At 47.3% G+C, this 19076-nt stretch overlaps 1 protein-coding gene across 4 annotated transcripts in view; it reads right to left on the reverse strand.

The window, feature by feature from the left end:
* The window catches only part of HIP1 (huntingtin interacting protein 1), a 72991-nt gene that overhangs the window by 4483 nt on the left and 49432 nt on the right, over positions 1-19076 (reverse strand). For 3 of the 4 annotated variants that reach the window (XM_015570266.1, XM_015570265.1, XM_015570267.1), the window contains 20 exons: positions 18914-18971; positions 15873-15948; positions 15651-15791; positions 15291-15388; positions 14130-14202; positions 13282-13465; positions 12664-12752; positions 12141-12257; positions 11143-11244; positions 10738-10881; positions 10181-10316; positions 8277-8372; positions 7728-7835; positions 7507-7643; positions 4430-4540; positions 3382-3440; positions 2899-2992; positions 1707-1807; positions 1314-1419; positions 428-551 (listed from right to left, as the gene is read on the reverse strand). In XM_015570266.1, coding sequence (XP_015425752.1) covers positions 428-551; positions 1314-1419; positions 1707-1807; positions 2899-2992; positions 3382-3440; positions 4430-4540; positions 7507-7643; positions 7728-7835; positions 8277-8372; positions 10181-10316; positions 10738-10881; positions 11143-11244; positions 12141-12257; positions 12664-12752; positions 13282-13465; positions 14130-14202; positions 15291-15388; positions 15651-15791; positions 15873-15948; positions 18914-18971 — 2154 coding nt within the window. The remainder of the gene's footprint in view (positions 1-427; positions 552-1313; positions 1420-1706; positions 1808-2898; positions 2993-3381; positions 3441-4429; positions 4541-7506; positions 7644-7727; positions 7836-8276; positions 8373-10180; positions 10317-10737; positions 10882-11142; positions 11245-12140; positions 12258-12663; positions 12753-13281; positions 13466-14129; positions 14203-15290; positions 15389-15650; positions 15792-15872; positions 15949-18913; positions 18972-19076) is intronic. The other variant, XM_006773375.2, reaches the window with a different exon arrangement.

The raw sequence follows: 19076 nt of genomic DNA on the forward strand, positions 1-19076 counted from the left end.
AAGCCAAGGCATCAGGCCTGGGCAAGGGGCAGAGCCAGCAATTGGAGGGGTCTGGGGGTCCCCTGCCCAGGCCTGATGCCTGGACCAGAGGCATCAGGCCTGGGCAAGGGGCCGATCCTACGATTGGAGGGTGATGGGGGTCAACGCCTGAGGGCTCCCAGTATGTGAGATGGGGCAGGCTGGCCTGAGGGACACTCCCCCCGCCCCCCTCTCCCACCCAGTGCACGAATTTCGTGCACCGGGCCCCTAGTAGTGAAATAAACAGCACGCTCATGTGGTGACCCTTCTTATGAGAAAATAAGTATTTATGTAAAAGATGAAAAGTAAGAGAATTTAGAAACAGAACTGAGAAATTGGGCTCATGGAGAAGACTGTAAAGAACAGCTATATCGGATGGATAAAAAAAGTATTGCTTCTGAAAGGCTACCTGTTTCCTCAATCTGCGATTTGCCAGAAATGGTCGAGGCCACGACCGCGGCGGTGGCCTGGTTCACCCCGCGAGAGGCTTGCTGTAGCTGGGCCAGGTTTGGGCTGTCCTTACCAGCTTTCACCTGCCAGAACCAAGCATGTTTAGGTTCACATAACATAGAGCGGTGGTCAAAAGTTGGGTTGAGGGTTCTTGACAAATATATCTGATCCACTGCGGTTACCAACCAACTTCTCAAAAATCATTGCCTGTGGGGTCAACTCCTGGCATATCTTTAATATAAAAGGTGCTTTCTGGCTTATTTGCTTGGTGATCTCAAACTAGCTTTCAGGGATTTTAATGAAATGCTCCATTTGTGAAAATCAATTTGGGATAGCAATAAATAAGGATGGCTAAAGAACACTTCCCGGGGTACTATAGAACTCACAGAAGGATACTGGTGACAAGCTTTGCATTAGGATTAGCTGGGGCAATGGTTCAAATCTGGAGTCTTGAGGAGAGGCAGACATTGACTGAGGAAGCTCTGGGCCGCGCCGGGCAAGCATCTGACTGCTCTGACTCACTCCTTATTTGAGTGCTCCTGGAATGCTGTGATTGCTTATCAGAGGTCGGCACAGTTGGGACCCTCAAAGGCCACTTGTAACAAAGGTGAGGAGAGCCAAGGGGAGCATGTGTGGTGAGCTGGGTGGAAGGGCTCCTTGCTGACAGATGCAAGGCTTTGAGAGGGAGGGGTAGGGGGACCCTTGAGAGTCAGAATTTTAATTTGAGATTCAACCCTCCTGGACCATGGAGAAATCATCTGTTCTGGAATCCAGCTTCAGAGTCCAAGTATCTCTACCCTAGCCAGGCCTCACAGTGTCCCAGGGAGTCCTATTACAGGTCCTACCTTGGATGCAGCCACAAGCTGGGCTGTGCTAGCAGCAATTTCATGGGAGCACACCATTAGCTCCTCGAACTTCCCTTTGCCTTGTACCACCAGATCAGCTGCATCACTGACAGTCAGGAAAGGACAACATGGATTATGTCACTGTGGCAGTCTCAGCTGCAACCCCTTATGATACCACCTCTAGACCAACCCCTCACCCTGTCGGCCAGGGAGCACAGCCTGCCTGTGCTGCCCCAGGAGACCCAGTCTCCCTTTTAAACTTTAGTCCTACTGACTTCCTTATCAACAGTGTATTTCTAGTGGGGATATCTCCCCCACCTCCACTTAGTTTTTCTCTGGGGTGATCAATGGAATGAGGGTGGGTGAGGAGCCTTGGGACCCAAAGACACTTACACCATGACAGTGGCTCCCCAGCCCACAGCTTTGGAGGCTGAGATGAGTCCTTCTGTCCATCGAGAATTCTTGGCATAAAACTCTTTAGGAGATGCTGTGCCCTAGGGAAGTGAGAAATAATAATAGCTACCTTTTATTGAGTGCCTCCTGTGTGCCAGGTGCTTTTATATATATATTACCTCATATAAATTTTCACAGCCACTCTGAGAGGCAAGCATTATTATTCCCATTTTACAGATAAGAAAAATAAAGTTTTGAGAGGCAAAAATACTTTTCCCAAGGTCATGCAGGAAATAAATGAAAGTAAATCCTAGGCTCTTCAGACTCCAAAACCCATGGCATTTTTATTATACTTCCAAATTGTACGTATGTGTGTGTGTGTGTGTGTATGTATGTATGTGTGGAATAATTTTAAAAAACTATTTCTACTTGGATTTAAAAAATGTATTAATGCTTTGAAAGTACCTGATAGTCTGAAAATCTACAGATACTCCTTGCTCAGTCCTTCTTTCTAATTTTGGGGCCCCAAAACAACATCTCTCAGACTGATAAAAAGCACCACCAAAACAGATATGGCTTCGTTCCTTATATGATTGCTTTCAGGCTCATAAACCCTCCCTGGACCTTTGTCTCTTGAGTTGCAGCTGCTTTAGGGATGTGAGAAAAAAACAAGATGGCAATAATGCCAGCAAAGGAGTGAGGAAATCCAAGTGACAATGTCAAGACAAGACTGAGGGCGAGTCTGTGAAGCACTGCAAGTTGACGGCTGCTGGAAAGAGACACGGCAGAGCCCACTGAGAAAGTCAGCGGCAGGTTCATTCTTCCGATTTGCCTTGTTTTCAAAACCTTTCACTTCCTCCTCCAAGGGCCCAGACTTGCAATGCACACTTGGTTTCCCCAGCAGGCTCCAACGATGTCGCCTGGGTTAATGAGCCCGGAGCTGGAAGCTGTGCCTGGCTGCTCTCTGGGGACCTGGCAGTGCGCCAGCTTCTTCCCATGGTCTGCTGACATCCCCAGGGACGGCAGCTGCGCCCTCAGATGGACACACAGGCCGAGAAGGCAACATACATAGATCTCACTGAATGTGGATGACTGTTTCGTGTAGACGTAGCCTCTCAGTGAGCTGGGAATCTGTAACTAATGACTACCCCGTGTCTGTTCTCCCTGTTCCCGGGCCCTCACCCATGCTTACCCGGCCACTTTCCACTATCTCTCTCTGGAGATCCTTCGAGGCCACAATCAGGACCTGAATAGCTTGCATTAGGCTGGTACATGAACCAAGAATCCTGGGGGGAAAAAAAAGGTGAGGATACAGAACTAATACCAATGAAGAAAACTGTTCTTGTTCTCATTCCTAAACACAGGCATACTTGGAACGGGAAATAAGGCAGGTTATGCTCTCCGGATGAAGCCCCAAAGGAAAGGCAGGTGAGTGAGGAGACTGGACTGTGGATCTTCTTCATAAGGAATAGCTAAGTGAGGATTCCTGGGGGGTTCTTTCCCCCTGTAATGCAACAGTGATACTATCTCCATCATTAATACTGCTATTGACAATTACATATTAGTAGACTCAACCTTTCCCTGTGGCTGCTAGTGTTCTATTCTAATTAGTATAAACCAGTGCAGGCAAGACTGACCCCGATCACTAACGCACCACCATGCTGTTCAGACTGACCTTTCGTTCACCTCTAATTTGACTCCCGTGTCTCCTTCTCGGGATTTGCTGAGCATCTCCTGTTAAAGAGAAGCAGGGTTTTTTTTAACACGTCACAGGTACTGAGAACCTACTGGCGTCCCACTACACTTTGGGTCCAGTATCCAAATCTAGAAGAGCCCATCCACATCCTTGTGAGAATCAGGAAAAGAATCTACGAGTAAACTTGTGATCTACTCAGTGCGGTCAGCTGCAGCAGGCTGCCTCTGTCAGTGCCTTGACATTCTGGAACCCAGGCTGGTGTGCACAGAACTCTGAGAGCTATGGCACCTGCTGGGAGGGGCAGCAGCTACCAGGTCCTACAGGCAGGTACTCACTCCAAGGTGGGCCATGTGTGACCTTTCCAATGGGGCCCACTCAGCTTTTCCGAGACAAGCATTGTCATTGGTTTTGAAATCAGAATCTTAGCGAGGTTAATGTAACTTACTGGAAGTCATGCAGTTAGTAAGTGGTCAGTCAATCTGGAACTTGAATGCAAGATAGCCTGATACCAAAGTATGTTGATCCTTGAGGAAATTGCTCACCTTCTAGTGGTGAGGACTTTCTCATTTTCTACCCCTGAGAGATCCTGGTATATTCTGGTTTTGGTTTATTTTTATAGGGAGTCTCTAAAGCCTTAATGAACAACTAAGATATATGAATAGAAAATGTTGCCAAAGGGAAGCTGCAAGAGCATCACTTTAGATCTTGAGACACTTCCATACTTCTATTGTTTTGTTAATCCTCACCCAAGGATATTCTTTTCCATTGATTTTTAGACAGTGGAAGGGAGGGAGAGAGAAAGAGAGAGAAAGAGAGAGAAAGAGAGAGAGAGAGAGGACACATCGACTGGTTGCCTCCCACATGTGCTAAGATTGAGAGTAGGGAGGGAACCTGCAACCCAGGTACATGCCCTTCATTAGGAAGCAAACCCTTTTGTGCATGGGACGATGCTCTAACGACTGAGCAATACTCCTTTGTTGCACAGGCTGATGCTCTATCACTGAGAACATTGGCCAGGGCTCCATACCTCTATTCTGGCTGTAGCAGTTTCAATGGCAGCTGAAGTGGCAGCCATCTCCTTGTCCACCAGGTCTCCTAGCTCTTCTTGTTTGATGTCCAGGCCTCTGGGCAGGAGCTCCTATGAACACATCACAAGGGCTGAAATGACTCTTTAACCTCTTCTCTTTTCTCCAGTGACAGACCTGTAATCCCCACATGATGGCAGAAGATAGGAGGGCCCCACCACATAGCACACTTCTGCAAGCCATGGAGGGGCATCCCTTATAGGCCTTGCTTGGAACTCTCTACCATGTGAACCCTGGAACCTCATGTTCCACCTCCTCTAGCTTCACTCAGAACCCATCTCCTTCCAGAAGGCCAACCCTGCTTAACCCCACAAGGCCATTCAGTTGCATCTACTTGGACCCTAACCCCACAGGAGCACAGCTGATTGTGTTTGCTGCTTGGGATGTGTTTTAAAAACCTCTTGAAATGTAGATAATGTCTTCCAACCAGACAGCCTGCCCCTTATTTAACTTTGCTCCCACAGCAATCATATGAGGCAGTTACTACTGTGTGTGAAATTCATCCTATAAACTAGTAATTCGATTCCTACATATATAAACTCTAGAGAAATTCTTGCACTCATTCATCAGGAGATGTGTATAGGAATGATCACAGTGACACATTCATAATAGCCCCAAACTGGAAATAACCCTGATGTGCATCAACAAGAAAACAGATATAATAGAAATTAAGCAATATGCACATAATGGAGCACAACAAAGGAGTGAAAATGAACATATCCAAATGGATAAACCTCACACACAAGAATTTTGGAAAAAGCATAGAATTAACAATATGTTGCTGGGGGTGGGGAGAACATAGTCTTTCTGTTATCTTCTGGAACTCTGATTAAATAGTCTATATATAGCCATTACATTCCAACTTATAAAATCTGTGCCATATTTAGATAATTCCTCCAGTTCACTAATTCTTTCTTCAGCTTTGTTTTAACTTGCTGGTGAATCTATATATTTTAAAGTTATTACTTTCAATGATTATATTTTTCACTTCTAGAAGTTCTATGGTTCTTTTTCAAATATATCTGCTTACATTTGAAACTATCTTATTCCTTTGTCTTGCTTTTAATAACTTTTAAAAGGTTCTTTAGCCCTAGCTGGTTTGGCTCAATGGATAGAACATCGGCCTATGGACTGAAGGGTCCCAGGTTCCATTCCAGTCAAGGGCACATGCCCAGGTTGCAGGCTCAATGTATAGGAGGCAGCCAATCAATGATTCTCTCTCATCATTGATGTTTCTATTTCTCCCTCTTCCTTCCTCTCTGAAATCAATAAAAAAAAATAAAAAAAAAAGGTTCTTTAACATGTCACAATAAACATAGTTACTGCAAACTTTTTTCCCCCCCAAATCTTATTCAGTATTTTCCATGTCCTGGGAAGATTCTCTACATCTGGTAAGCCCTAGTGTCAGGAAGGAAAACTACCCATGATCTTTCTATCACACTTTGCTTTGCTTTCAGTAATTTAATTTTTATCTCTTCATGGTGTCCTACATACTTTGCCGCATATATTGACTTCTCAATTCTGCACTATACGGGGTAAGATGCTTTATCTTCAACAAAAGGCAGACTGTGTTAATGTTGCCTAGGCTGACACACCAATTTAATAATACCAAATGTCATCACGATCATGTCACCCTATTGAAATAGAGGTTAGCAATTCACCATTCTCCATAGTCTTCCTTTATCCAGACATTCAAGGGTCTCCACTTCATTGCTTATTTCTCCCCAATATGAACATTCCACATTCCTCCCCAATCCGATCCATCTTTTTATCTGGTTTGTTCCCTCTCTCTCTCTCTCTCTCTCTCTCTCTCTCTCTCTCTCTCTCTCTCTCTCTCTATATTCAATTAAGTAAACACTTGTGGGGTGTTAACCACCTGCCAGATATTATGCCAGGGACCAGGGATACAATATGAAGAAGGTATGGGCTCTACTTCTGAGAACTCATTGGGGGGAAATCGGTAAGTGGCACATCACAGTGCTAGCCACCAACTGTAACGTGAAGGGAGAGTGCAGAGGGGCCCAGAAAGGTGGATAGAGCCCAGACTCTGGAGGTCCTTGTGTGTCACATTACATATGATTTTTGGTATCAAACTAGAGGAATCCTGGTCAGATCTCTGTTTTTGGAAGGGAGCAGAGAAAAAAGAGGCCCGAGGCAGAGAGAGTATCAGAAGGCTGTTTAAAGCGCTCAAATGAGAAAATGAGGGTCTGAACTCCGGCCCTGATGTCTTTCTTTCCTGAACTTATCACCACACATTTTAGAAATTAATTAAATGCTGCCTTGTACTGTACTCTCAAAATAGAACTCTATTTCACTTCTCATCGCACTGTATAGAAATTGCAGCTTTCTTTATTTTCCTTTCCTCTAGAGACCATGTCTTATTTGTTCCTATACAACCACACCTAGCACAAATCCCAGTATATAGGACATATTCACTATATCTTTATTGAATGAATAAATATATCATTATCTCCATTTTATTTTTATTATTTTTTAAAATGTATTTTATTGATTTTTTACAGAGAGGAAGGGAGAGCGATAGAGAATTACAAACATCGATGAGAGAGAAACATTGATCAGCTGCCTCCTGCACACCCCCTACTGGGGATGTGCCCACAACCAAGGTACATGCCCTTGAATGGAATCAAAGCTGGGACCTTTCAGTCCACAGGCTGTCGCTCTATCCACTGAGCCAAACTGGTTAGGGCCATTATCTCCATTTTAGGTGTTACCTGTCCAACCACATAAAAATCCTTAAAAACAGAGAAACCATGCTTATTCTTCTTTGATACTTCCTAATGATGACCACAGAGCAGATTCTTAATTAAAGCCAATGAATTAAATGTAACTGGAATGTCATTCAGGGGGGTCACATTTTTCAGCGCCCTCACTTTCTAGAATCAAGTTTAAAGTGCAGAAAGAACTGGCTTAGAACGGGCTCACCGACTTCCTGGCAAATCACCAGCACTCACACCCAAGAGCAACAATAACTTTCCCCAGAAGATAATACTGATCATACCTCGCCGATGGCCGCGATCTTGCTGAGGAAGCTCCTCAGGGCTGTGCTGTCGACATTCTCAAGGGTTCCGTCTTCCTCCAGGAAAGCCAGATAGAGGAGGGTTTCCTTGCCATACTGTTTACAGGCCTCGGTCAGTGCTGGAGACGCAAGGCAACAGAGACTTTTACAGGCCCTCTGCTCCCCCCGCTTCTCTGAATGGCCCCCTCAGCTCTGGTACTCACCATCGGCAGGCTCTGGCAGGGCTCTAAGGCAGGTGGTGCCGCCGTGAACAATGGTGTCGCTGGTCAAGTGGGCAAGGAGGGTGACTGAGTGCAGAAGCCCACTGATATCTGCCAGGAGTTTAAAGGAAAGTTTCTCAGTCCTGCTTGAGGAGTATCGCTTCCTTTCTTTCTTTTTTTGTTTGTTTGTTAATCCTCACCTGAGGGCATTTTTTTCCACTGATTTTTAGAGAGAATGGAAAGGAGGGAGGGAGTAGGAAGGAGAGGGAACGAGAGACAGACCAACATCGACCAGTTGCCTCCCACATGAACCCCAACTGGGGCTGGGAGTTGAACCTGTAACCCAGGTATGTGATCTTGACCGGGAATTCAACCCAAGACCCTTGGGTGCACGGGCTGATGCTCTAACCACTTAGCCACTTTCACTTTTCCTCCCTCCCTGCTTTATGAGTTGTACACACTCCTTGCTTGGTGCATAGGAACCCATGTTTCCACATTCAGGCATTTTTGAGCCCTGCCCTGCCATCACTGGTGACAGACCCTATCCTTGGCCTTTGTTACCTTCTGGGCAGGCAATATACCGGCTCCAGCATTTTTCCAGTTGTTCAATACAGCTGGAAACGGACTTGACCGTGGAGAGAAGGTGATCTGTGAGAGGAAAGACAGGGCAAAGTGAAAGTGAGAGTTGTCCTAGCTTGCTTCATTCGTCCCTGTTAAGTCAGTTGATGGATGAGCCTACCTAGTGAGTGGCCCCAGCCCTACAGGAGCTGCCCTGAGAAGAGGGAAGGGAGAAAAGCTTGTTGGTTACCCTGGTACGTGATTCTCTTATGGCAGCTTCAAAAGCTGTGTTTCTGAACCTGTCTGGTCTTTAGCCAAGAACCAGGGCCACCACATTGCCAGCCCAGATTCTGCGTCTCATTTCTCATTACTGCCCATTGTATCAAATCCAGGCTTTTCTGTGAAGTCTTTCAAGGCCCTTGGACTCTCATTAACCTTGAGCCCAGATCCTTGGCTCCCATCAGGCTAATCTGTGCGTGTGCTCCACACACAACAGTCATTCCCACTGCTGTGCCTCTGTGCACAGGTGTGTGGAGGCTGTGTCACAGGAGTCACAGCACGGGCTCTTTGGTCGCACGGCCTAGGTGTGGCTCGACCCCTAAGCTGTGATCTCGGGCTGTTTGTGCTTCCTCATCTGAAAACAGAAAACTGATAGCATCACCTCTGGCATCACTCCGAGGATTCGCTGGGCTAAGGCATATAAAGCGCGTAGAGCAGTGCGAGGCATACAGAAAGCACTCAGGAAATTATCAGCTGTTTTTATTATGATTCCCCACGTCTCTTCTCCATGGTTCATGTCTCTCCTCTTCTTTCAAAAGCTAGCTCCTAACATCTCTGAATCTGCCCACATCGGCCCCACTTCCTGGCATTCCCTCAGCACATTAGTACTCAGTGTGCTCCTTCCTTTGTAACTGTTGTGTTTCCTTACAGATGGGTTCCCTGCTGAATAAGATATAACAGTCCTTGCTGTACACTTCACCACACCGAGACCTTTCTACGTGATAATAAAAATCAGCTGTTAGCCGTTTCTTCTCATCTGCCTCGTGCTTCAGTGGAAGCTCTCTCTGCTTTGCCAACATGTCTTTTCTGCTTGAGAATGAGCTGTAATGACATCTGCTCATCACTATGGCTTCAAATCCCATGGGCCTGGATGCTCTCCTACTGTGCACAGAGGCTCTCTCCTCTCACCCAGAGGGCTTCTCTAGCTCGGATGGCTGCTCTACTCGCAAGCCCTTACAGCGGTTCTCAACCTGTGGGTTGCGAACAATGAAAATACATCCTGCATATCAGATATTTACATTACGATTCATAACAGTAGCAAAATTACAGTTATGAAGTAGCAACGAAAATAATTTTATGGTTGGGGGGTCACCACAACATGAGGAGCTGTATTAAAGGGTCGCGGCATTCAGAAGGTTGAGAACCACTGCTTAGGATCTGGTACGTGCCAAGTAGGCCCTCGCTCATACCTATGGCTGTGTGAGGACTTTTATTGTTTCTGTCCCTCCACACTTTGAAGCCTCCCTGTCTCGACTGGAAGCTCATGAGCAACCACCCCTTAATTCAGAGCACATTTTTCTCCTGAGACGCGGGGCTGTCTGCTCCTCCTCCTACCGGCCTTTAGAATTGTTACCAAGGCTCAGCTCCCAGTAGGTGTTGCATTGGTGTGATCCATGACTAAAGCAGTAGTTATCACAGCTGGGGCTTTAGACAGTACTGCTGCCCAGGCCCTGCACCAAAGAGCTTACTACTGAACTGGTCTTGGGGCCCCGGCACGCCCAGGCAATTGTGACGTGCAGCCAGGCTGAGAGCCTGAGTTCAGTGTCACATGGGATTTAATGCCAACAGGATTCAACACCTGCAAGCCAGGAAGAGTACCTGCAAGCCAGGAAGAGTACCTGCAGATCCGGCACAGCTGATGAGAGTGGGCTCCTCAAGCTGCCTCAGGGCCTCTTGTATCACCTGCTCTGCCGCCTTCCTTGTTTCTGACAGAAGCATTTTCCGTTGGTCCTTTGCGAGCTGGCACATAGATTCCTAGAAATGGTCCAGGGAGGTGAGAGTCTGCCACCGACCCCGTAAGAGCCTTCAGGCAGCATCCGTCTGTGACACAGCTGGGACTCCTGGTGTCTTAACTCAAGTTGTTGCTTTCTTTGTCCAATGTGTGTGCCACTGAGCACAGAAGGCTATGGGAATGGGTCACTGCAACCCATTCTCCAATCTTGGGGAGAGAGTGCTAGGTGCACCCCTTTTTCACACAATAAAGGAGAGCTGTGCTTTCCCTCGTCTGCTCTGTGGGTGACTCAGGGCATGCCAGCATCAGGGGCTCTTCCTACAGATGCCTTCACAATCAGGCTGGGGGCCCCAAACCCCTCCCACAGCCCCCAGCCTCCATGATATGCCGCTGAGGCCGGGGAGTGAAGTTGAACGTGGTCAGCCAAGGATGTCTGCGACTTGCCTGTGTGCTGGACAGTTTGAGCTGGGTGTTTTCCAGCTGTGCCTGAAGAGCAGAGAATTCCTCTTCTCGACGAGCCATGGCATTCACCAAACGGCCCTGCTCCTTCTCCAGTTCAGCAATCTGGGTCACCCATTTTCCTTCTGACTGCAATGGCGACCGAGTGGGAAGAGAGAGCTGCTGGGAGGAATGAAACTGTCCCTTCCCCAGAAGTCCAAACCCACCGCTAGGCCACAAGGAACAGAAGGTGATATCTCTTAACCTGCCAGTTTCATTTCCCTGGGTACACACTGATCACAGATGGGGCCAGGTTGGCCATATGCTGCATGGTGACAGGGGCTCGGTGACAGCCACATGAAAGCCAGAGGGGAAGGAATAAGGAGGGGGAAGAAAAAAGGTGGTGCTCACCTGGGCAGCTATTTCCAGGCTGCCTTGGACAACCTGGAGTTCCTGTTTGCTGGTGGCAAGTTCTTGCTTCAAGTTCTCTAGTACTTCCGTCTGTTCTTGAGTCTGAAAGAGAAGAAAAGCAGGAGCACCCTGATTTGGGTGGTGATTACAAGGGATAAACACATGTAAAAAAAAAAAATCCCTGAGCTATAAATGAGATTTGTGTACTCTTTTGTATGCAAAATTACCTCAGCAAAAAGGGGGAGTGGGGAGGTGAGAACTCAGAGTGTACCAAAATTTTTTCTTCTGAGCAAGTGGAATGTCAAGGGGGGGGGATTTTAAGGACATTGTCTGAGTGCCATGCTTAAGCCCATAATACTCATTAAAGTAGAAGTGGATCTTTAATTCAGGCATTCTAACACTGGTACATTGCAAAATCTTGCCATCTAGAAATGAGTCCCCTTCTTTGATTTCTAAGTGGTGTTTTTCAAAGAGTGTTTTGTAACCCATTAGTAAAATTCACAGCTAACATTAAAAAAAAAATGAAATAGAACAAATTATCCAAATGCGATCACATAGTAAGGATAAGTATTGCTTTGTGAAACTCTTGTTTTGATTAGATAGATGTATTTTTTTACTCTGGGTTACAGGAAGTGTGAAATCCCTCCCAATGGACCTGCCTGCCAACCCCACCCTGACCCACGGTGTTTGCCTGGCTGCAACTCCTTGTAAACACTTGTTCCTCTCTCCAATATCCATGTGCTTTTACTCCAGATTCTCTCCTGAGGAATCTTCCCGGGAAGGCCTTTGCTGATGAACCTCATTCAGCTTGCGTCCATGCCTCACTTCTAAACCTTGTGCCTCGGTAACCATTATCTATTCTATACAGCCTCTCGTAGCACCTTCACAGGGCTCCAACCCACAGAGCTAGCTACCGATGGAGCAGAAGACGACAAGGTCTTTGATCAAGGCCTGCCTCCAACTCGGATGGCCCCCACGTATGTCTCCCTCCCACTCACTTTTCGCTGGGCCTGCTCGCTCACGCGCTGGAAGGAATCCTCTATCTCTTTTTTCTCTCGTTCCAAATCCACCTGGGCTTGTCTGGCCACAGACACCTGTTTGGTCACCTCTGCATTCTGTAAGGGGAGAACATTGTCTTGAAGTGGCTCATCACGGGCTTAAAGGACATCTTCCTTCTAGAACAAATGGCAGCATTCAGATCGTGAGTGGCCTAGCGTTGGACACAGAAATCACTGTCCTACCCAGAGGGGAGCCAGAAGAAAGCTGTCATCTGCAGACATCAACTCTTAAATATTTAAAGAAATAATAAAAATGGGGGATAATGCAAGTGGGGCTAGCATCTAAGGTGGAGCTCAAGATATGCGAGGCAAGGGAGCCTGAAAGCTGAGGTTCCCAAGAAATGGTGGGGACCCACTGGAGACTAGTTGGGGCGCTGGACCCGGAGACGCCACGAGGCCCCAGCCGTTCCTTCCCCTGTGGTGCGGGGCCCATGCGCGGTGAGAGGGAGGTGGCGGGTCCTACCTTCCGCAGCAGGTCAGCGTGGTTCTGCACCAGCTCACTGTACTTCTCCTTCAGCTTGCTGTACCGCTGCTCATTGGCCTGGGCTTTCCCTGTATGGTCAAGGACCAAGGTGAGGACGCTACCCAGCTAGGGCCCTCCACCGGCCCTCCAGGAAGCCAGAGTCCCCAGAAGACCCTCATTTCTCTTCACAAATGCAAACATCTCTTCTCCCTCAAAAATCCTACTTAAACTCCTGGGGGAAGTCTTTTTTAAAAAGAATTCACCTGACTCAAATCACCAGTTCATGCCTCCTAAGCATTGACACACATGTATTCACTTAATCAGTGTTTGTGCTTTAAGTCATTTCTTGGGCTCCTTCTCTCCTACGGAGACCCACGCTCCTGGGGTAGGCACCCCCGTCACCTTCTGTAGTCCCCAACGCTGTGTTCTCAGCAGTGCCTCACACAGGCGCTCCACCTGCTGGACTCCCGGCTGACCTTTGACTGGTGGCAAGAGCTGGCCTTCCTGACAGCTCCTCTGGACGGATGCAAAGCAGGGTGGGGCTCTGCCACCCTGCCTCCTCCTCCATCCTGATCTCCCTGACCCACCCCCTCACCCCCACCCCCACCAGCTTCTCACTTTCTATCTCTGTCAGGCTCCGCTGCGCCTTCTCTGTGTCTTCTCGCTTCTTCTTGAGTTCATCCAGCTCTGCCCGCAGGAACTCGCTATCATCGGCCGCCTGCTGCCGCAGGTGCTTCTGCTCTGCCAGCTCGGCCTCCAGCTCACTGATGCGGCCCTTCAGCTGCAGGACAGCTCGCTGGCTCTGTGGGAGGGACTTAGGTAACGCGCCTGGTGGCCGCACTGCTGTGGGTCAGGTGTGCTGGGCGGAGAAGCAGGTCCTACCATGTGTCCAGCACGGACCAAATAAACACCTAGGTTTTCTAACAAGCCCACTCCCAAGGCCTCCTGAGAGCTGAGCTGGAGGCCATCCAATCAGCAGCAACAGGGGACGACGGTGGGGGTATTCTGGTCCTGTTAGAGTGGCTTGGGAGCAGCAATGAATGAGCTGGAATCAGGAAGGAGACATGTTCACCTGTCCCAGTGAATAAAGCCTCTGACCAGCTCTGGGTCTGAGGAGCAGGTAGATTTATAGCACCATTCGCTGCAAACAGCCATCAGAGTTGGAAGTCAAGCCTTCTTGTCACCATTTGATAACAGGTCTTTCTCACTACACTTCACAGCCATTTGGTGATCATGGTTATCTCTGAGGGACACTGGAGCTTGGCTTCAATGCTATTCTCAAAGCCAGGACAATAGAAATGCATTACAATTGAGACCATGGGAAGACCAGGTCCTCTGGCTTTGACATTTCTACTAACTAATGCCCTTTAAGATGTGGTCTAACAAGTATCGATGTGAAGAAAATTTAATATTAAAATCTGCCCTGCTCTGGTGAAGCCCAGAAACAGATCAGAACCCACTCATACCTCAGTCTTCATGTTTTCCAGCTGTGCCTTCAGCACACTGATCTCTTGGTACAATTGATCAATTAAGTGGCCCCTGTGAACAGACGGAGGGCAAGTTTGCTTCTACTGTGCTCCTACCCCTCTCCTTTTAAATGCAAGCTGGGAGATCAGGGGAGGAAGTGAAAAGTTGGTGTTGCCCTGGCCAGCTGCTCAGTGGTTAGAGCACTGGCCTACACACTGGAGGCTTGCCAGTTCAAGTCCCCCTCAAGGGCATGTACCTGGGTTGCAGGTCTGATCCTTCTTCTAGTCAGGGCCCATGCGAGAGGCAACCAATTGATGTGTCTGTCTCACATCAATGTTTCTCCCCTGCCTCCCCCCCCACCTCCGGCCCCCACACACACTCTCTTTGAAATCAATGGAAAAAAATATTCTCATTCCTTGGGTGAGGATTAAAAAAAAAAAAAAGACTAGTGTTAATCTGGGGACAATACTTTGAAATTCCATAAATTTTACTCTAAGACTGTCAGTATTACCAGATACTAATCTAACACCCATGGGTCCTCTGTTATTTCAGCATCATTTGGTTTTACTTTGGATTAAAGGAGCCAATATTTGACAGTCAAGACATTTCTCTAAGAAGCCCAAGCATCATTAAGAATTCCTCTTTCGCCCTGATCGGTTTGGCTCAGTGGATAGAGCATCGGCCTGTAGCATTAGCCTGAAGGGTCCCAGGTTCGATTCTGGTCAAGGGCATGTACCTTGGTTGTGAGCACATCCCCAGTAGGGAGTGAGCAGGAGGCAGCTGATGGATGTTTCTCTCTCATCGATGTTTCTAACTCTCTATCCCTTTCCCTTCCTCTCTGTAAAATATCAATAAAATATATTAAAAAAAAGAATTTGCTTAAAAAAAATAAAGAATTCCTCTTTCGCCCTGGCTGATGTAGCTCGGTTGGTTGAGAGCTGTCCTGTGCACCAAAAGGTCCCCAGTTGGGGTGGTTACAGGAAACAGCCAATCGATGTTTCTCTCTCACAGCAATGTTTCTCTCTTTCTCTCCCTCTTTCTAAAATCAATAAAAACATATTTTAAAAAAATAAAGAATTCCTCTTTGGTTAGGTGTGGCGAGTCAGATCATGGCTTAACTTAGTTTCTGTGTCATCTACATTAACCCAGCTTGGACTCACTTCTCATCCTTGTTCACACCGTTCTGACTGTTGAAATTGAAGGGATCACTGCTGAGCGAGCTGCCAAAGATGTCATCAAACTTGTTGTCAAATAAACTCTGCAGTGGCCAAAGAGGATTGAGAACAAAGTTAGAGACCCAGAGAATGCTGGGTGGGGGGGCAAAGGAGTCACGCCTAAGAATGGGCCCTATCTTAATTTAGTTAAAATCTACTTATGTTCCCTCTTAGGGACCACAGGGCAGGGTGTGCAGTCTAGGTTACAGCCTGGGTTAGAAGGCAGTGGCCAGAGCCCTTCCTGGCCTTTTCCCAGCACTTAGGGTCAACAGGAAGAGCCACGTTTCTCTCCCAAATGGTCCTCACCTGCTGGGAGGCATCCATGTCCATGAGGTCATCCTTCTCCAAGACGGGCTCGCTGTCAGGGGACGAGGCCTCGGCTGGGATTACCACCACGGGGCTGATGTGTTCCGACAGCGCGGAGGCTCGTAGGAAGTTGGGTGGGTTCTGAAGAGGGAAGACACATCCTCAAACTTCGTCATTCATTCGATCTGCCTCTAAAAGAGCGTCCTGGCCAGGTACACTTACCTCAGGCAGCTGAGGGATCTGAATAAGCCGCTTGAAGTACTGAAGGTTGCTGGAGCGGTAGAACAGATCTTTCAACCTAGGGATGGAGGAGGGCCCGAGGGGGCTGGGGTCTTCACCAGCCCCGGAGAGGAGGGGACAGTGCAGCCACCCAGCTTTCCTCCTGTGCCTGCCCAGGCCAAAGGCACAGGCTGTCAAGGAGATAGCCTCCACGGTGCAAGGATTCAATTATGACGCTATCGAGAAAGAGCATTTATAGCCAGTCCTTGCTTACCTGGTGGTGAGGAAAGAGGAACTCAAACGACAAAATCTTTTACAAGAGTAGATAACCCCTAAACTAATTTCTGCACCACTATAGAGTAGTTTATTGATTTTTAGAAAGAGGAAGGGAGAGGGAGGGAGGGAGAGAGAAACATTGATGTGCGAGTGTAACATCAATCAGCTGCCTCCTGCACGCTCCCTATCATGGATTGAGCCTGATACTTGGGAATGTGCCCTGACTGGAAATTGAACCAACAACCTTTTGGTGCACAGGACGATGCCCAACCAAATGAGCCACACCAGCCAAGGTAAGGTAGATCTCATTTTAATTAAATCACCTTGTGTTAGAGCTATTTGTTATCTTCCCAATTAGACAATCAGGTTCTAGAGAGCAGAGACTGGGCCCTGCTGATCTAGGTTTACCACAGTACCAAGCATAGAGGAATTATTTAACAAGTATTCATTGGGAGAATACTGTGGGCTCATCTTGGATGAATATGGGAATAAAGAAATCATTTTTTTTTCTCACCCTCAAGTCTCTATTTCGAATCTAAACATTGAAGGACAAGAAAGCTGAGAGCACCAGGCATATTTTCTGAGATGGAAGAGGGCATGGATCTCAGCACCTGCTCCCTGCAACACAGAATTTTCTTCCGCTTAGCCCAATAAACTAAATCCCTGGGGTCTCATGACAGCCCTTCAGACCCCATGGCTATGACCATCCCTGTGACGTCATTGCTGCTTTTCCAGAATTAGAGAGTTACACCTCAGAGGACCGCTGTGCCTGCTAGAAGAGAGAGTGAGGTGGATACTCATGGGAGATGTTTTCATAAGCTAGAAAAAATTAAAGGAAATAAAATCACCTGACTACACGTCTCCTTTCTGGAATGGAGCCAACAGTAACAGTCTCTACTGCTTTCAAAAGCTACTGGAATTTAACATTCCAGGAAATCAGCCCTAGGGCCTGTCTCCTAGGGTTTAGTAAGCCATTTGTTATAGAATAAACAGATGAGGCTTTTCAACTGGAACAAGGAAATCAAGAGGTTAGTACAACCCTGAACTTGTCCTCTGATTGCTGCCTGGGAACCAGTAGCAGCAGAAGCCTAAACCTGGGATTTGGTAGGTATGCTCTTCCTGTTGTCAAGGCTGAAGACATTAACAGGAAAAACAAGGGTGTCAAAATGAACCCTGCTACGCTGATTCCCTTCCTCGGTTCTTTTATCTCCCACTCCATTCCTTCCCCTCTTCCTGGACACACTTAACTGAGAGATGAGTTTTACTTTTTATCTAGCTACCAATTTTCTTTTCCAAATGCACCAGAATAATTAGCCTCTCAATCAGGCAAGCTCTTCTTCTTCTAGACTAGATAGTTGACTTACTAGCTCATTAATTCATGCAAATATTTATTAAACACTATATGCTTAATTGTTTTGTATCAGCCGCTAGGGATATAATAGACAAGACAGTCAAACAAGAAATAAAGCTGTGATAAAAACAATGAAGGAAGTAAACAGGGTGCTAGGAGAGAGAATACGGGGGGGTGGGAGAGATGAGGTTGGAGGATCAGGAGATGGGGACTACCCGACTCAAATAAGGGGACCAAAGACTGCCTGAGAGCAGGTGACCAAGGATGACCTGAAGCTGGCCAGTCTGGGCAAAGAGAATCCCCAGGAGAGGGAATAGTGTCCCCAGGAGAGGGAACAGCAAAATGAAGCCCCTGAGGGAGCACTGCACTGAGTCTGTTCCAGGAACTGGAGGAGGACCCTGTGTGGCTGAAATAGGTTGAGCTCTGGAGACAAGGTCAGAGATGGCAGGCAGGCATCAGCTCATGTAGGGGTCTTGTAAAGTAGAGCTTGGCTTTTATTCTCAATGCAACCAGAAGGCATCGAAAGGTTTTGAGCAAAGGTTTTTACATTTTTACAAGAATGTTCTAACTGCTGGGTGAGGATAGTATTGCAGGTGGGCAGAGTGGAAGTCTAGATGGGAGGAGATATGACCGGAGCCAAGATATATTTGTAGCTTGTGAACATTTGAACCTGTGAATGGATTTGGATATGGGGGATGAGGAAAATGATGAGTTCTGCCCTGCAGGTGTGGCTCAGTGGCTGAGCGTCAACCTGTGAACCAGGAGGTCACAGTTCGATTCCTGGGATGTGGGCTCAATTACCAGTGGGGGGCGTGCAGGAGGCGGCTGATCAGTGGATTCTCTCTCATCATTGATGTTTCTATCTATGTCTCCCTCTCCCTCCCTCTCTGAAATCAATCAATCAATCAATCAATCAATACAAGATGAGCTCTAAATCTCTGGCCTAAATGAATGATGGCAGTATTTACTGAGATAGAAAAGACCAGGGAGAAAATGGTTCTTGGAGGAAAACCTAGAGTTCGGTTTGAAATTTAAGTTTAATGTATAGATGTCACATAGACAATGTGGTAGGTGAGACTGGAGTTCAGAGGTAAGGTTCTGCTAGCAATACAGATTTGGGAATTGTGAGCACGTACATGGTAAAGACCACAAGAACTTAGGGAGAAGAAAAAGTGAAGAGGATGAAGCCCTGGGCATGAAGCAGGTGATGAAATCGCCTTCTTCTGTGTGCTTTTATGGGATTTATTAGAGAAACAACAGCTTCCCCAGACACTGATAGGTTTGCCACCCCCCTAATTCTTTTTCTTCACTTTATTGCTTTAAAATACCCTCATTCCTCAATTATTTTAAAGCAAATGCTCTTGTATGGACTGACTTTATGGCACTCTTTTGATTCGCCTTCATTTCCATCACTTACTTTGTGAACTGCTCCATGAAACGGTCCCGGTGGCCTTGCAGGGTGTCAGCTGGGAGACCTGGGAGAAATTGTAAGAGTGAGAAGGATGAGGAGGACCAGCAGGCAGGTCAACCCACAGGGGACCATCTCTCCTGGGGCTTGTGGCCAACCCTGCCGGTGGGCA

The sequence above is a fragment of the Myotis davidii genome, unplaced genomic scaffold (genome assembly GCF_000327345.1).
Source record: "Myotis davidii unplaced genomic scaffold, ASM32734v1 scaffold726, whole genome shotgun sequence".
In the NCBI taxonomy this organism is placed as follows: domain Eukaryota; kingdom Metazoa; phylum Chordata; class Mammalia; order Chiroptera; family Vespertilionidae; genus Myotis; species Myotis davidii.